This window comes from Lepisosteus platostomus, chromosome 18 (assembly GCF_059453375.1).
Source record: "Lepisosteus platostomus isolate fLepPlt1 chromosome 18, fLepPlt1.hap1, whole genome shotgun sequence".
NCBI lineage: Eukaryota > Metazoa > Chordata > Actinopteri > Semionotiformes > Lepisosteidae > Lepisosteus > Lepisosteus platostomus.
Window position 1 is genome coordinate 12872196 of NC_142628.1, and position 17146 is coordinate 12889341.

Here is a 17146-nt window from a genome sequence, read left to right on the forward strand (position 1 = left end):
GTAGGACTAAACTGAAAAGACATTCCTACTCAAACTGACTTCTGTCTGTTAAACTCACTTCTTTTAAGATGATTTTAAAGTTAACTCACCAACAATTTAAAAGAATCACAAGCGAGTTCCTGAAAACTCCAAACTCTTAAAAGCTGGTTAAAACTACCCTGAGGGACTGCTCTCTTCTAGTTAAAATTGATCCTTCAGTTTAAAATGGCACCTACTATATAACTGTTGGACATTAAAAATTGATCTCCTCTATGCCGTTAGGTATATTTTACATCTGCAAATAAGAAAACAAAATTAACCTGGGTGAGAAGAGTCAGAGAAACTGTCACATCCTTTACAAAGTCCTGTCAAAACCTTGCAAACAGTGAGAAATCATTTAAAACTGAAGACACGACCAAAAAAACCTTTATCAATTAAAAAGCAAACTAACAGAATTGCACTTCATACAGTAACAGACAACATCTGACGGATCAAGCAGATCTTATCTAATGAAATTCCATGTGTACTGTGCACAGCGCTCATTTCAATATTCATGCAATCCCTTCAGGCCTGACATTTCATGCTGAAAGACATCTTGCTTGCCCGGTGTCACATGGGCTTGAATGAGGCTGAAATGTTGCTGCTCCAGAAGCTGAACTATCAGACAAGGTGGTCTGATAATCAACGGTGCATGGTGGTTGCGTTAACACAAAAAAACAACCTAAAAACTGTACCTATGACAGAAGTGTAGCAGAGCTTTCAGACTTGGCTCAGAAAAGGGCACATAATCAAACAGCAGTTGGGGGATTCCTGGATTATAATGAGCATCTTTGGAAATAATCAATTTATGCATGCAGGAGCAAGCATTGGTGACGCCTTGGATGGAACAGAACCTGAACTACAGGAAGCAAACAGGAAACGAACATGAAAATAAACAGATCAAAGAGATCGCATATGATAAAGAGTGTCCATCACTCCCATCCACGCAATCTCAGCTTCATAACAGATTTCAAGTTTTTCTAAAAAAAGATTTTGTTGAAATCCTGTGTGCAAAAAAAGTAAAACAACTACTTATTTGCAGGTTTATGAGGGCAATGTCTATGCAATGCACACTATTACTGCAATGTTTCTTACAGTGTAAAATTCACTAATCAAACTTTTCAATAAAAAAAAAGAAAGAGACTGGTTTAATTACACTTATTTAACCAAATTAGCAGATTAAAGTCACAAAACTGGCAGTGCTGTTACTGGAAAAAAATAGGACGAAAATGTATAACTGGTAAAGTAAGGCTTAGTTTAATTAAAATCATATACAAAAAAAACCTGCATATTTTGATCCATGACTTTGTCAAATTAACCCTTTTTCTGCCTATAAGTAGGATAAGAATGTATAAACTGAAACCTTAACATACAATAATAGTGAATACGTTTTTTACTCACTTCATTTTCTTGGTGCATTTCTCATCTTTATAGTGTGATCTGGTGACTGGCTGGTGGATTGATATTGGATTCTGGGATTTTATATTTTGTGTTAATATTTAACACCCATATAACCCACTGGGGAAATCCATTAGGGTTTAAAAAATGTAGCAGGTATGAAACCATTTAACTGTTATTGTTTAATTGTTTATTATCCCATTGTGTGTAAGTTTTCTATTTGCATTCAAAAAGTTTTTAACATACAGCACTTTGTTAAAGATTCTTTCCTTGAAAGACAATACAGACATACAGTATAATTAAATTGTTATTGCTTAGATATACAGTATAAACCCACTGCTGTTTGGCAGCACAGTTTAGGGTCTAAATAACAGTTGGTTTGTGTTAGCCTTTCATGGATATTTCCTGGTTAAGTAGCAATTGTGTTACATACTGTATAAGCAGTTTTCCCCACACTAACAGTAAATTTCTTGAAGACTTTTGTTATAACCCTGAATCTGTCCTAATAACTGTAGTCTATATTAGGGGGTATATTCTGTCAGTGAACACAAAATGCATCTTAGTCACAGGCAGTCAGAAATGGAAGAATCCACACAAAAAACTAAAAACCTCTGCAGCTGTCAGTACAATACATCACATTCATGGTGAAACAATGTCCACTTGACCCCATACAGGGCAGATTATACTTCTCATATTGAGGGTCATGTTTCACCCTGTTTGTTACAGTACACGTTCTCTGAGTATTTTAAGCTCTGTATTGACCACCTTTCTAGTACAGTCTTGTTCCTCATCAGCCTTGCGAATGTCCATGTGTGTCAAACCTCTGCACATTTACTCAGCTCCTGACATTGGCACAAGCCTGCCTGCAAAAACCCTCTATGTGATCACCATGGATGTGCAGCGCAAGGGAAGTTGGTATGCCTTTAATACACAGAACACATACCACTCTTTGTTACGTAAGCAGCTGCTTAATTAAAACAAGATTGCTTTTAACTTGAGCGAAAATGCTAAAGAGGGAGAACTTACAGTCCAAGAAACACCACTTTGGGGAGAGCTTCTGGGAGGACAGAGTCTTTGATTTTGTGCCATCACCTTCCTGTGAAATGCAGAAACAAAAGAAAAGTTGTGGTCAGCTATAACCTACTCTTTTGACCAATATGAAATGAGATTAGGACTTAACCCCATTTTCACCAGCTTACTGGTCATGTAATACAAGGAAGTGCTTTATTACCAAAAAAGGCAGGCTTTTATCTTGTTCAGAAGTTAAAGGCTTTGACAGATTCACGTTTTGGTTTGCCATTTTGGAGAGCTTCCATAAAATTATGTTTCTTTGGCCCAAAGCTTTTTAGGTCTCTGTTTCCTAACCCACACAATGGAAGTCACCTTGATGGACATAAAAGACTATGTTGTTACGATTTCTTGCCAACCTTGCCATTCCAACTCTATTTGGCTGGATTGTAAACTCCCCTCCAACACACATACTCTCGTTCCAGACAGTGGAGTTGAAAAGCAAAACTCACTTTATATTAACAGAAAAGAGCACATTAAGTGCACTGCAATGCACTGAAAGCTGGGTCTTGGTTTTAAAAATATCCATTTACAGAAATGAATCTAAATAATTTTCTGTCTAAAATGTAAAATTATGTACTTCCTCAAATGTAACAAAAAAAGGAATACAGTTACAAAAAAAAATCAGTCACACGGAAGGAAAATGGCTATTTAAAATAAAATGAACCCTATACACTGACAGCTACAGTAAACCGAGACTTTGGAATGCATGTAGATGTGAATACAAAAATAAACAGCTATATTACAGAGACAGACCTCCTTTCAAATTCACAACCATGCAGTCACAGAAGTGTCAGAATGATCCCGCAACATGCTGCTGTCATTTAGCAAAATTAAAGAAACATGCAATCCACCAATGTAATAAGCTCATGCTGACCATATCACACACACTGAGCTGAGGCCTACTTAAAGGGAACAAGGAGAAAATCTCTTATTTAAGTAAAATAGGGTCACTTAGTTTAACCAGGACTTGTGCAGCAGATGCACACCAGATAAAGAATGCTATTTTTAACAGTTATGGGTATTATCAAATGCACAATTACTCTTGCCCAGACTGTATACATTCATGAAGAGCAAAACTATTAGATAGGCCTCACTGGGAAAAGAGGAACTTTTTTCTATTACAGAAGACATTTCCTGAAATAATGTATCCATAAGGGAAACGTGAAACAATTCATAATATGGCTGTCTAAATGGTTAATGAGTATTTCTTACTAACGTTGTTGCTGGGTGAGAGAAAACGCTGCCAAATGAAATCCACCCCAAATACTTGGAACATCTGTTCTTTTCACTAAATATTACCTCCAGTGCTACCTGAAAGAATGCTTTGAATTTCTGCTTATGTTTATAAGGCTGTTTCGTATCGTGCCCTTAATTTACCAAGAGAATTTCTTTTCCAGGCTTGTTCCCACAGTGACAAGGTATCCTTGTGTAACGTGTACAAACCTGTAGGACCAGCCTCTGGAAAGATGGGTGAAAGGAGATGAAATCCTGTGAAAAAGCACCAGGTCATGAAAATACCTGAATATCAAATTGAATGTTTGTCATTGAGAGATGGATCGGTTATTAGTGGAAAGGGAAGTAGCAAGATGGGGAGGGGGGGGGGGGGAATCTCTAAAGGGAATCTTACGGACCTTGAACAGAGTAAATCTGATTAGTATTCTACTTATTTTCTCAAGTATTAAAAGGCTTATGCCGTGCAATTGCTGTGCCATACCTCTGCTCTGTCTCATGCATTAAACGCGATAGATATACCACATAAACTTTAATGCCAGCATCCTCTTGATGAAAGATGCACTGTGCAATGTTCAATTGCAGTTTCCTATTGCAATTACAACAAAAAGGTATTCGAACTCCACAAAAGCATGTTCAGGGATTTTACTGAAGAGCAATATAATCAGTACACCGCACTGCTGTTATACAGACAGTGCCCCTTAATTGCGCACAGATTTCATGCACTATTTAATGCATAAATAAAGGAAATGAAGGGAAAAATAAACATGTGATCTTTGTGGCAGCACTCCAGCCCTCGATTCATGTTTGATGGGGAGGTGACGGGAACTGCGGTCATTAAAAAGACACCGGACTGGCAGTAGTGAATGTCTACCCCACCCCATCACACACGAACAAACGCACGTGGACACCAGCAGGCCTGAGGCACCTAAGTCAAGCAACGGGCTCACTTTCCTTACCTCTTGCAACCTCTCAATGTGAGAACGACACGTTTCCAGGTCACTGTCGCCGGGGACAACAATGAGACCCAATGGGATCGCTGCAGAAGACACAAGGAAATAGGATTCCATTAGAACAAGTTACACCTCAGATAAAGCAATCTGCTCTGCCTGTTCTCCTTTATTGCTTCCTTACTTTTCTAATGCCCATGCTGAGAATACTGTCAAAAAATAAACAGATCATTTGCAATGCGAATAATTCACTTTCCTAGAGCAAAGGCTTGTAATTAATAATCTATGTGACAAGCTCAAATTTATCATTCATATTTACATAGTAATTTAATTTTGCCATCATGCAATGATATATATTTTTAATTGTGAGGCCCACCAGAGAAATAACTCGGGTTTCTGGAAGATTAAAAAAAAATCAAACATTAATTGAACAAAATTAAAACGTTTCAATGTGTAGATTAAATCTAGATTTGATTACGACCAGAATATTGGAAGAACTAATAGTAAATCTTTCAATCTTATTTTGTCCAATAAAAGAAAAAGTAGTACCTCAGAATTATAAGGTATTAAATACGTGATGTTCCACTGAAAGACTAAACATCTGACTCGCTAAAACATCCAAATGACTTCTACAAAAAATCCATACCAATTCTAAAATTTAATTTTAAATGTCTAAATGTTAATGAAAATACTGAAGAAAGTGAATTTAGATGAACAATGTTTACTGGGAAAATGCAAAAGTGATAAGGGCACAATTAGTTACAGAATGCAAAAGAAAATGACAAATGACTCTGACTGTACATTACTGCAATATTAACATTTTTAAACAAGAAACTTCACGGTTGGTTTATCAATCTGAATTATCTTCATTCAAAATGACTTCCGGAGGGCTATTGTACTGATCTCGGAGAATGTAACCAGGGCCAAAAAAAAACAAAATGATATCGAGTCTGGCAGGCTGCAGATGATCTAGATTCCAGCTTAGAATTAATACAAAGAACTATCCTCTGTTAAAATAAAAAGTATCACACTACTGTACACAATGGGCAGCAACAGCTTGCACCAACCTATGAAAACAATCCTCTCCTGAAAATAGATGTCAGAACAAGGGCCATTGTTTTATGCAAGTGCCAGAAAACTAGGACGAGGTCAAAGCGAAGACAGAAAAGTGAAAAAGAAAAAGGTCTCGTTAACAGGGTTCTCCTGGGTTCGTTTTGGCAGTTGATACCCTCATAAATTTAGCTATTTAGCAGTCTTATTAAGCAGGCTACTAAAGAAATTAATATTGCTTTTCCACTTTTCACCCAAAAGAAGCCGTCGCATGAAATCGGATGTATAATTTTCTGAAAAAATGAATAGGAACCTTGATTTGTCTTTTTTTTGTGTGTCAGGTTCCTGAATCAGAAACTGTAACTGGTCTTGCTGAGCTTGAATGATGACAGACAAACAAGCAGAACACACTTTACAAGAAGGCACTGTTGCTTGGCAACAAGTGAACACGCAGCTCTCTATTTCTATTTAGTTTACCATGTTAACATTTTTGGGGGGTTTCAATATCAGTCTTACCTGGCCTTTCTAACAGCTCATGAATACTCCGTATTACAATCAGTGGAGACAACAGGCTTCTAGTGCTGCCTTCCTCACCGTAGAAAAGTATTTCTGAGGGACCTGCTCTGACCCAAGACCAGCTTTTAATAATGTGCTCTTTAAATGCATTTTATCCAGTTCTTCAATTTTATTTAAAGCTCATTCAATCCAAAGAATAAATAACCAGGACAGTCTTGTCTCCAGTGCATCCAAATGGCAACAGATTTGCATCCAAAGGACACCAACATTTTAATGCAGACTGCTGGACCACTCCACTCAGGGCTGAAAGACAGCCATCGATTTCAACCAGAATGTACTGTACTGTACGTAGGTGTTGCAGCGAAGTCAGGAACTCCAGGTCACCCAAATAGCAGGTGCAGGTCCATGCTCAGATTCAATTTACTTGCATTGGTTTTTTTATATCTCTGGAATTTAATTTTTTTTTTACTTCATTGACACAAACTAACAACTTGCAAGAAACCCTGCTGGCTTGTGATCTGCAGAGCAAACAATCAGTGGAATATCATATCTGCAGCACTGCCACTAGAAGCAGAACCAAACCACAGAAATACATTTTAAAAAATGAATTAACAAATTAGAGTTAGCAATAAGATAGCAGAGTTACTGTAGGAAAAAAGCAATATAGTCTTGCTTTCATTAAATTAAAAGGTGTTTGACAAGGAGGTTGCAAGATGCTAAACACATTCTTGAAATAACATTTGCATAACATCAACTTTAACACTGCTTTTTCCCCCCAAAACTCTTTCCAAATTTTGCTGAACTGTAATCCTTCTTTAAATAAAATCTATGTATTGTGGGATTATCCAAATCAATGCCCTTATTTGTTCAATCTTGAGCTTCTATATAAATAATGTCAAAGTTGTAAAACTTAAGATTCTGTTCATATGGATTGGTAAGTCTCTGTAATTCATTTAGAATGATTTCAGGAACAAATTCCATATAGCAATACAAAGCACTTTCAAGGGCATTTGTCAGTACATACATCCTACAAACTGGTTATCAAAAGGGGATGAGTGTGTAGTTATATTAAAATACAAGTTTGGCAAAAATGGGGATAGTCTAAATAAATTTATTCAACTCGATTAAAAAACGCAAAACAAAAACTAGCCCTTTACTACATAGTTGTGCTTCTGCTGACATCTAGTGTTTAGGTCATTGCTGCACCATTGCTTTTAAAACCATTATGATGGTACATTATATATTTTTTTAAATTACTTCAGATTAAACATCACGCTTCAACAACTGCAAAACTTATGAGGATTTTTATTTCAATTATGTACATAATAGGAAACAAAGAATACAAACAAATATGTTCTGCATTTCTACAGATGTCCCCTTTCCATTTATCAGCTCTCTTTTAACTGAACACAAGGGACTGCAAGCATGTAGAACTATTTGGAATCGTCTTAAACTGCTGTGCACCAATCCTTTAACCATGACATTTTTATCCAGTCATACACTTTTAAAAACTACTTAGTCCAATATAGAGTGTCAGTGAGCAACAGCCTAACCCAGCATACAATGGGTGCACAATGAATTAAGGTTTTATTAAATATTTAATATCAACATTTCATGGCTTTAAAGCCTGAAGCATCGGCGATCAGGGGCCCTCATTGCATGTGGATAGTTTGAGTGATTGAGCAAACTCATCTCCCTTTGTTTTTTTAACAGTAGCTAATGGTATAAGCATGCTTTACTGAAACAAACTGTACAGAACAGTATGTTCTCCAAGATGGTTTAGCTGGTATTTCTAAAGAAATGGGAAGATTACAAGTCTCTTCACTGGAAACAGAATTTCTTTTTCATATTGTACTTGAGATAGCAGTTGAATAAAAAAAAAACTTTCATGTATTCTGCCTGGATTTCATACTCCTGCTTGGTCTTTTTTCTCCATTGCTTGAAATCTGCCCAGCTTCTGAACTGTTCAAAAATGATCTACTGTACATAAAACAGCCTCAAAGATTACCAGAAGGCATCAAGAGTTAACAAATTAGCATCATATTGTGCCTTTATGGTCCCTGACAAAGCATTGTAGCGTAACACTGAAAGAGTTCTCTGTCAGTGTGTAAACAGTTACTTTTACTAGAATGTCAGAGTACGGGACTACTTTCAGGTGAAATAATGTCTGGATTTTAAAGAGCTGTCTCCAGTAATTCTTCAGGACCAATAATTTACCATTTGTTGCTTCCTTACTTTCAGTGTTTGAAGAAAGTGCACGTTTTTGCCATATACTGAAGTATTGTAGCTGAGGGAGTCTTACCTCTCATCCCACACCAAGATTTAATATCACATAGTATTCACAGAAAGAATAGCTTGCTACCACAACTGCAAACAATTAATAAGTATCGTCAATGGTCAAGATGGAGGCACTGGGGACTAAAATGGATGAAAACAGTCTGATCCGCAATTGTAGATGAGGTGTTCTACAGCACCAAACCAAGAAAGGTTTAGGAGGGAGACTCTGCTGACTTTAAAGAGATGCTTACCGAACCAAACTGGCTGAAGTCCCTCACTGAGCTGTGAGAGCAATTGAAAAACAAACCAAACAAAAAAAAAACCTGGGATGCAGATGGAAAGTCTTTAAGCTTGGCATTTTGGGGACAATTTTAAGCAGTTCTGTCATTATGCATTCCTGCTCCCTTGATGTCTAGCCAGTAATGCCCGAAAGCATCCTGAATGGTTAAGTGAACAGCTGCTGCAAAACTGAGCAGTTTTAGCACACCCCCAGTCTCAGCCAGAACCCCTCCCAAGGCAGAAGACTGAAAGATGTCTGTGCACGTTAAGTACCACATAGATCAACTGGTCTGCCTTGTGCATACAAAATTAAGCAGCTATTAAATGATTATATCCTCTGAAGAGCAGGCGCAAAGTATATCCTTTAAGGTTTGAAAAATGAACTCAAGTCTAACAAAACGGAGTGCAATGAAACTCAGAGATCGGGCAATTTTCATATTCATCAGCAGGTCCAGAATGTCTCTACTACAGCCCAACACAAACAGCTTCAATTTTAAAGCACAAAATGTATTACACTTAGATCTTTTCCATCAATTTCTCTTTGGGATCAATAAAGTCTTATCTATCTATCTTTGATGCAGATAATCTGGTTTATTCTCTGAAAGTGATCAAGTGTCATCAGGCCTTTCAATGTGCTTTCAAACAGGAAGCAAAAGTGCCAATAAGCCAGGAAACATAAGAAATAAATGTGACTTTATGAAAAACGTCTACATTTTTCTGTGATGCTCAATTGTCAATTTTCAGGTGTATCAGTACTGTAATTGATATTCTTTCTATAACATGATGCAGTTTTAATTTATGCAAACAAATTATCAGGGCAAATGTTTAAATGTTCCCCGAGTTTCGGTGAAACAAAAAAAAAAACTAGTGCAGAAGTAAAGCTCTTACCAGAAGATTCTAAGCAATGCAACCCTGTCTATATCATTTGCTGGAGCCTTACTTTTAAATGCCATGTGACGCAGAGCTACGCAGACAATATAGTTAAGAAAAATTAAATAAGAGCAAGAGGGACGTGCAGATAAGTTTCCCCCAGAGGATATGACAGCAAGTTAATAGGAAAAGGAAAGCAGACGAACTCAGATCCAAAGATGTTAGAAGAAGATAATCACACAACAGTAATACTCACAGGCCTCTTTCAGCTTTTCTTTATCGTAATGTAAGGCTTCATAGTCATGCATGCTGATGCGATTCACACGGATCCGTAACCTCTCGGGGATGGGCTGCTGGCTGCAAGGAAACGACGGGCAGATGTTTATTTGTAATGAAGTGTGCAGGAAGAGGCTGCTCGGGGGCTGGGTACCGATAGCCAACTGGGGTACGAAGACCACAGCGGTTCACTTCCAGACGCGATTCCCAGAAAGAAGCACTGTTTACCGTGAAACATTACAATGCTTCGTACTTCACGCTGCTGGCCTTAATACCTCAGAGGTATTGTACCCCCCCCACACACACACACACCTTGCTGCAGCTGCCTCGGTTTCATCCACTTTTTCCGCATTGAATTTATTTACGTTTTTTCTAGCAGAAGGAATTGCGGCGAAAAGGCAGCTTGGTAGTTCTAGAAGTGTGGCCACACAGTTCTGATAAACCCGGCCAGTTTCAATATCTGATATTCCGGCCAGAGGCTCCACTGGGCTTGACTGGACTTGAGAATGAAAGCTCTTGCAGTGATAATAGGCATTTTTTAAAGGAACTGTGGACATTCTGTATTAAAATTCATTATTTAGGTGCCACTTGTTTCATGTCATTTATTCTAAAAAACACTCCAGCATATAGTCACTGTAGGTGTTCTGGGGGGGAGCTTTAAATGCTTGAAAAATTTACAGCATAGCAGTACTTCTCACTAAAATAGCACCCACAATCCATAAAATATCCTTTTCTCTTTATTACACTTCCCAAATGTCACCATCTGTTCTGTGATCAGATAATAGGAAAATATAAAGTTTATATTAAATAATGTATACAGTACAGTATAGAAACATAAAATACAGTTGCCTTCCAGCACTCAAACTACAGCTAGACCTTTTCTGATTAACTTTTAATGAGATTATTTTGAAAACCTTGCATTCACCACAAGGAACAATTTGGCTGAAAAAGTAGACAACAAAATCAGATGAATTAACCATATGTGGCAAGAGATGTATATTTACCTTTACAATACTAATAGAAAAATATGCACAAAACTCTGAGAGAAGTAGAGTCCCATTTTGTGAACATTCTTCCTGGATTAGAATTGTAAAAACGCACCATACAGGACACCACCCTACCCCAATAAAATTTGTTTTGATAATGAAAACATTTTTTTCCCACATGCATTCAATTTTAATTTGCAAAAAAATATCCGGTTTAAAAATAATTGGGCAGATAAACTAGATAGCTGTAATGAGGGGACAAATGCTCCGTCTTCTAAAAATAGCTAATTTTCCACCATGCGCACATTGTCTTACTGTCTGTATACTTTATCTTTAAATTAATATTAAATGTACTTTACTGGGGGGAAAAGACACCAACACGTGCTCCTGAATCTGCAACACTATTTTTATATTTCGGGGTTAGAAAATCGGCATTGATGAGTGCATTTCAAACCAAAATTAAAGTAAAATGTACATGGTAACATGTAATACCTCCAATTCAGATCACAAAATAGGCTTAATTTCCAAGTATGCGCAGTGCCATATTGCTGTCATTGTTTGTGATTCAGAAAGCGACACCAAAACGTCCGATGTTAAGCAACCCTATTACACTGTAAACAAGCAGGCTTGTGAATACATTTCTGATGCAGTAGAAATATTGCTCTTGACTTCAAGACGGTTTTTCCAACAAATACTATTTACTTTTTAATTCTACGTGCAGACAATGTTGGAACATTTCTCCAGTGAAATCTCTTCGGCACAAGCTGTACTTATTCACTCATACATCTCATTACATCAGTCATTACAGTGACTAGTGAGCAGGAAGGGCTGCTTCAGATTGCAATTCTAACCCGTGGCAAGACCAGAGTTTTGCAAAAACATGGCTTATAGTACTTTCACAAAAATTCACATTTTTTGTAACCGAAATGCAATAACCAGTCTGAGAAATTGGGACTGCAGTTCCCCCATTAAGTTCAATTTAGAAGGTTTTCTACAGTGCATTCTCCCTGGTAACCTTTTTTTTAACCTTTCCATTTTTTGAGCAAAAAGATGGTGGCGGGAGTTATTAGAGGGACATTGTCATTTAAGCGACAGGTCTTCCACAAAAGGGTGACTTGTGAGACCTAGACATCACTTTGGTATGCTTTTTCAGGGTACAAAGATCAGACTCATTAATCAGTCATGCTTACCTCACTGAACATATCAACTGCTCTTGTCAATGACGGACTCAAACACTGCATTCCTAGACACACCGAAAGCAGTAGACTAAAGACAGCACACATCCTACTTACAAAACAAAGAGCCATCACAATTCTAATGGCAGGAGAATGAAGACACATCTAAAGTAAAGAGAAAAACAACTGACTGCCTGTCTCCTGACACTTACTGTAAAATGTGATAAACAGCATTACAGAAACTGTCTCTACTTACAGCTTCTTTATCACAACTTCAGTCGTTGTGCCATTTAGAGCTGGTTTCCAAAAAAAAAATCAATCAGGTTTGAAATCGGTAGAAAAGCACAATGGGAACAGAAATATAAAAAATAACACTGAAAAGAATCACAAATTGTTTTCAGATACAGCAGTTTGAACTGCAAGAAATAATTCTGCATCTTGCACATCTTACTGTATATTAGCCTCACAAACCAAGGCATAACAATTGTCCATCTTTTGAGTCTGGGAAAAAATGAGCTCCATTCACAAGCCCCAGGCCAGGATTTTCTAAAGAATACTTGCAGACAGTAGACCAGAAACACTGGAGCTGGCAATCTGGTGTTTCACTGAGCAGAACTGAGGGCCACAGCTTTCAGGTTTCAGATTTGGCAGCAAAAGATAAATCACTGCCATTCAATTCTTTGTTTTTATTGGTCAGGCTTGACCAGAACTAAATGTAAGTTACTGTTTCTTCTCCTGGTTGTGCAAGATTCAGCTCCTATAATTCTTTTTCAGATTTGCCTGGGCATTCACCGCAGAAAAACGACCTCCAGTATTACGCTGACCTTGTCTGGATTATTTTGCACAGTGCAAAGGGATAAACCACTGCATTTCTTCCAACATCTGTTCCTCTTTCTTCACACTTCAGCAAGTTAACTAAATCCTACTCTGTCCAAACCATCAAGTTCTCAACCCACAACCTGTTAAAAATAGGTGGGAGAAACTTATAAAATGACATTTGTGTTAATTGGAAAAAAACTGAGTGTACGGTATACAGTATCTAGACAAAAAAACATGTTTCTTTTAAAAATACAATCCAATTAGAGTGATAACATTTGAAAAGCATCTTATTAAAGAGAAAAAAACTGTTCAAGTCTCTAGTTATCACGCACTGCTAATTCTGGAGTGTCTCAGCTTGACTTAAATAACTACCCTCATCCAGCCCATAAGGTTACGTTGGACAAGTAGACAATATTAAAAGAATCAGAACTCTCATGAAAGGCAGATCATGGTCCAACTAGTTCATTAATTTCCTATAACTGTCACTAATTTACTTCTGCGATGATAGTCTGGTACATTCTTCAGCTACTTGTACATTGTAGTATTCTAAACTGAAGGTATGCTTTTATTTTTTCATCTTATTCATCTTGACATGCCTAATTTCAATAAGTTGAGCATCTTAACTTTATGATTGAAAAGAACTCACTCAGTCCTACGGCAGGTGGCAATCCACTCCGAATTTTAGAAACTTATTTTTCATTTCCCACTTCAGAGGTTCAACCAGTTCCCCACTCCTCACACCATCAGTGCAAGAGCCAGTGTGAGATCAGAGGACCCAGGTTGAGACAGAAATTGACATCTATCATAACGGCAGAAGATGGAAAGCTTTTCCTCAAATCGCACCCAGCCAGGGAAATTTCTGCCTCACACGGATGATAATAAGTTTTCTTTAACGTTAACTATGCTTTCTTTAGCATTTGCTTCAAGAGCAGTGGTCGGCCACACTCACTCATTCAGCAGGGGGATGGAGGTCCTACGCTTGGTCTTCTGCACCATATTGGCCTGGTTCCTCAGGGAGATCCTGATGATGGAAGGGGCCAGTTTGCAGGGCTCCCCGTCCACCTGCATGGGGATGGACTTGTAGGTGGTCAGGGTCACCTCTCGACACTGGTTCAGTCTCTCCCCGTGACCTCCCACCTGTAAAGCTGCCTGGAAATGCCAATAGCCAACACAAAGAAAGAAAATACTAGCTGAGTGATTCATTGTTTTCTCAGACAGGATAAATAACCAATTTACAGGAGAGGCAAAAGATTCTGTCTGCAGCACCTGTGTGTCAGGCCTTTACCTTACTACTTTCTTATTTCAAACATCTACAAGGCAGAGCATCACTATCATCCACTGGGAGGTCTGCCTCGTGAACCTTCTTGGCATTCGGGTAACAAACAAAGGAATGCTATGTTCATCAGTTGGATCCCCATCTGCTGCTTAAAAACAGATGTCTATAGGAAAAAGGCACTAAATAATGTATTTATGAACTGAGTGTACATGTAATGAAATACTAAAATTAAACATTTAAAACAGAATAAGTTCTATAGAATCCAGCAAAATTAGACTGAAGACACACTAAACAAAGAGGCCAGACCATGACAAAAAGGCGTAGGCCGCAGTCACGTCCATACCAGGGATGTCATGGTGAAGCCGATGACCTCGATGCAGCCGTCGTCATGGCGCTGTGGTTCAAAATCGTGGTGTTCGCTGGGGTTACCCCAGGGCATCGTGCCTGCACAGTACCTGATGCAGAAAGGGGAAGAAAGCCAGAGTGAGTTGTGAAAAGCATAAGAACACTTCACAGTTTTTGATCGGTCACTACAGAGTGAGATTTCTCGTAAAAAAAATTAATTAAAATTTAACTTTAAAAAGGTTATTGTTAATGGTATAGGCCTAGCTTGTGTTACTAAAAATGGATGAATAGGTGGCAACAGAAAATTAACAAGATGTGATAGTACATTTTCTAAATTATACATTATTACTAGCTTGACTATTACAGAGACTACTAGAACTCATTTATAACAAAGCAATTTTGAAACTCGTTACCTGGGAATGTTAAGGAACACTATACATTGCAGCTTTAGATCCTGAATCTTTGATGTGAGATCAGTACCATCACACTAACAAAACAGAAATCAAAGAAAAGGAGAGAAGTCACTTAAACACTTGATTTAGCAAAGACGATGCATCTCAGCTATAATTTGGTAATGGAATGTAATATTTACAAGAACTGGCTAAAGATGTCCATTTAGCTGCACAGACATTATTATATTGTAGGAAATGTATAACTAAAATACAAAATACAACTAAAAGGCCTAATAAAAGAAATAGCAATGTTTTCAAATAAGAATAAAGCCCAATCAAGAAGTGAAAATTGGTCTGCTTTTACAGAATACATTCGACCTCCTTGTCAAAGTGGGGCTGTCGACAACTCTTCAGAAAGCAAAATTTTACAATGAGAATGTTCTCCTTTTGCTCAGGCAGACAGATCAATGTTCAAATTAAAGTGACAAAGTTAAAATGCGTCACTCACCAGTACAGAGTTCTCTTTTGTGAGGCACAGGACACAAATAAACATTGGTATTCTTAAACTACTCTCCCCATTTCTGACAGAGCAAGGGATTAACTCGAAATACTGCCCAAACCCTCCACAAGCTTCCATTCAGTCTCACGGTTATCGGCCGACACATTCAAAATAGTTAAAATTGCCCGAATCAGACCTTTTCCATGTTGCGCAAAGCAGGCTGTCATTAAGTGCTGCAGTACTCACCACAACTTTGATGTGCTTTGCTAAATCTTTGGAGCTGCCCATTAAAAAGTCTGAAAAGGCTGTCTGCAAAAAAAACCAAGCAACTGAGAAATCATGCATTTATTGATAGTGGAACACAGAAGAAATGTTTTATTCTGGGTATCATGGCTATCTCATCAGTGCTTTCATAAGACTCTGTTATACTCACCCCGGCATAAAACATCTTGTTTCTAAATCGGCTGTTAAATCTCTCGGGATTGGCCTCTGAGAAGACAAGAGACACTGTTTCAGATGGTGTCACCCAGTTTGATTTATATTTCAATAATCCTGTCACACATGCGGTATAGTACAAAAGATCTCTCTCTCTGATTCATAGAAGAGAGCCCGCATAGTGCTTCTGGGGGATTCTGAACAAGATTGATCAAATAAGATCTTTTATCAGAGAACAGAATCCATTTCAGACAAGAACTGATTTTGCCAATCAAGGGCTAAACGTGACCCACAGGGAAAATTACAAGGCCTTTATAAATGTTTACAAGTCAAACAATACACATTAAAATATTACAAAAAACAAATTTCTGAAATAAAAACAACCCTTGAAACTATTGTTGTGTTAGAACCATGCAATGACTTAAAAATTCCAATTTTGGAAGTACATTTTTGCTCTCAGATCACAATAAATTAAGTCCCTTGTGCTTACAATACAAAATAAGCAATTCTAAAAGATTAACAGCTTCCAGGACACATTTTGAGGATACATTTCACAACAAACCTCGAGATTCATGAAACTCCAGAGTTACATGTGCATCAAAACCAAGGCTGAAGTAGTTATTGAAGACATCAAGGGGAAGCTATTAACATAAAAATAAAATATAAAACATTGTTAGCATGGTTCCAGAGTATCTCTTGAAACAGTGGGTTTTACTAGCTAGTTTGTCTTAAAGGCTTAAAAATACAGTAAATACATGTGGTTAAACTACTACAATCCTTTATCAGCTGTGTTTTAAATAAAATGTCACAATGTCCCTTCTGAGCATGGTGGATATTTGAACATAATGCATATGCAAAAAGCTTCACTTTACAGGTTGGCTGTGATTATGTATTTAGCTGGTAAAAAAAAACTCTGGACACGAGAACAATGAAATATTTTATTATTATTATTCATTGCAACAGCTTTGTACAAACAGCTTAACTGGCTTTCACAAGCTACCACCACCCCTCTGACCGAGGTTCTCTAGCACCCAGAAAAACCTGCTTCCACCATCTGACTGGGCAACAGTATGCCTTCATTAGTTTGCCTGCGTCAAGTCATTCATTTTTACCACACAGTCCTCCTTACTGCGCACCTCAAATATCAAGAAGTGGCTAAAGAAATAGTCAGAATGAGGAATTTGACAGGACTCCGGCGTTTCGATCCTGGCACTGTAAGTAACCACCCCCACAAGGAGCAGAAGCAGATGACTGGTTTTAATGTGACAGGAAAACCTGAATTAA

At 37.8% G+C, this 17146-nt stretch overlaps 1 protein-coding gene across 21 annotated transcripts in view; it reads right to left on the reverse strand.

The window, feature by feature from the left end:
• Nucleotides 1–17146, reverse strand: part of dgkza (diacylglycerol kinase, zeta a) — a 179331-nt gene that overhangs the window by 43643 nt on the left and 118542 nt on the right. For 19 of the 21 annotated variants that reach the window (XM_088611514.1, XM_088611513.1, XM_088611512.1 and 16 more), the window contains 10 exons: nt 16425–16503; nt 15861–15916; nt 15674–15736; nt 14950–15023; nt 14535–14646; nt 13865–14064; nt 9916–10016; nt 4677–4756; nt 3931–3975; nt 2443–2512 (listed from right to left, as the gene is read on the reverse strand). In XM_088611514.1, the coding sequence (XP_088467640.1) occupies nt 2443–2512; nt 3931–3975; nt 4677–4756; nt 9916–10016; nt 13865–14064; nt 14535–14646; nt 14950–15023; nt 15674–15736; nt 15861–15916; nt 16425–16503 (880 nt within the window). The remainder of the gene's footprint in view (nt 1–2442; nt 2513–3930; nt 3976–4676; nt 4757–9915; nt 10017–13864; nt 14065–14534; nt 14647–14949; nt 15024–15673; nt 15737–15860; nt 15917–16424; nt 16504–17146) is intronic. The other 2 variants (XM_088611501.1, XM_088611511.1) reach the window with 1 other exon arrangement.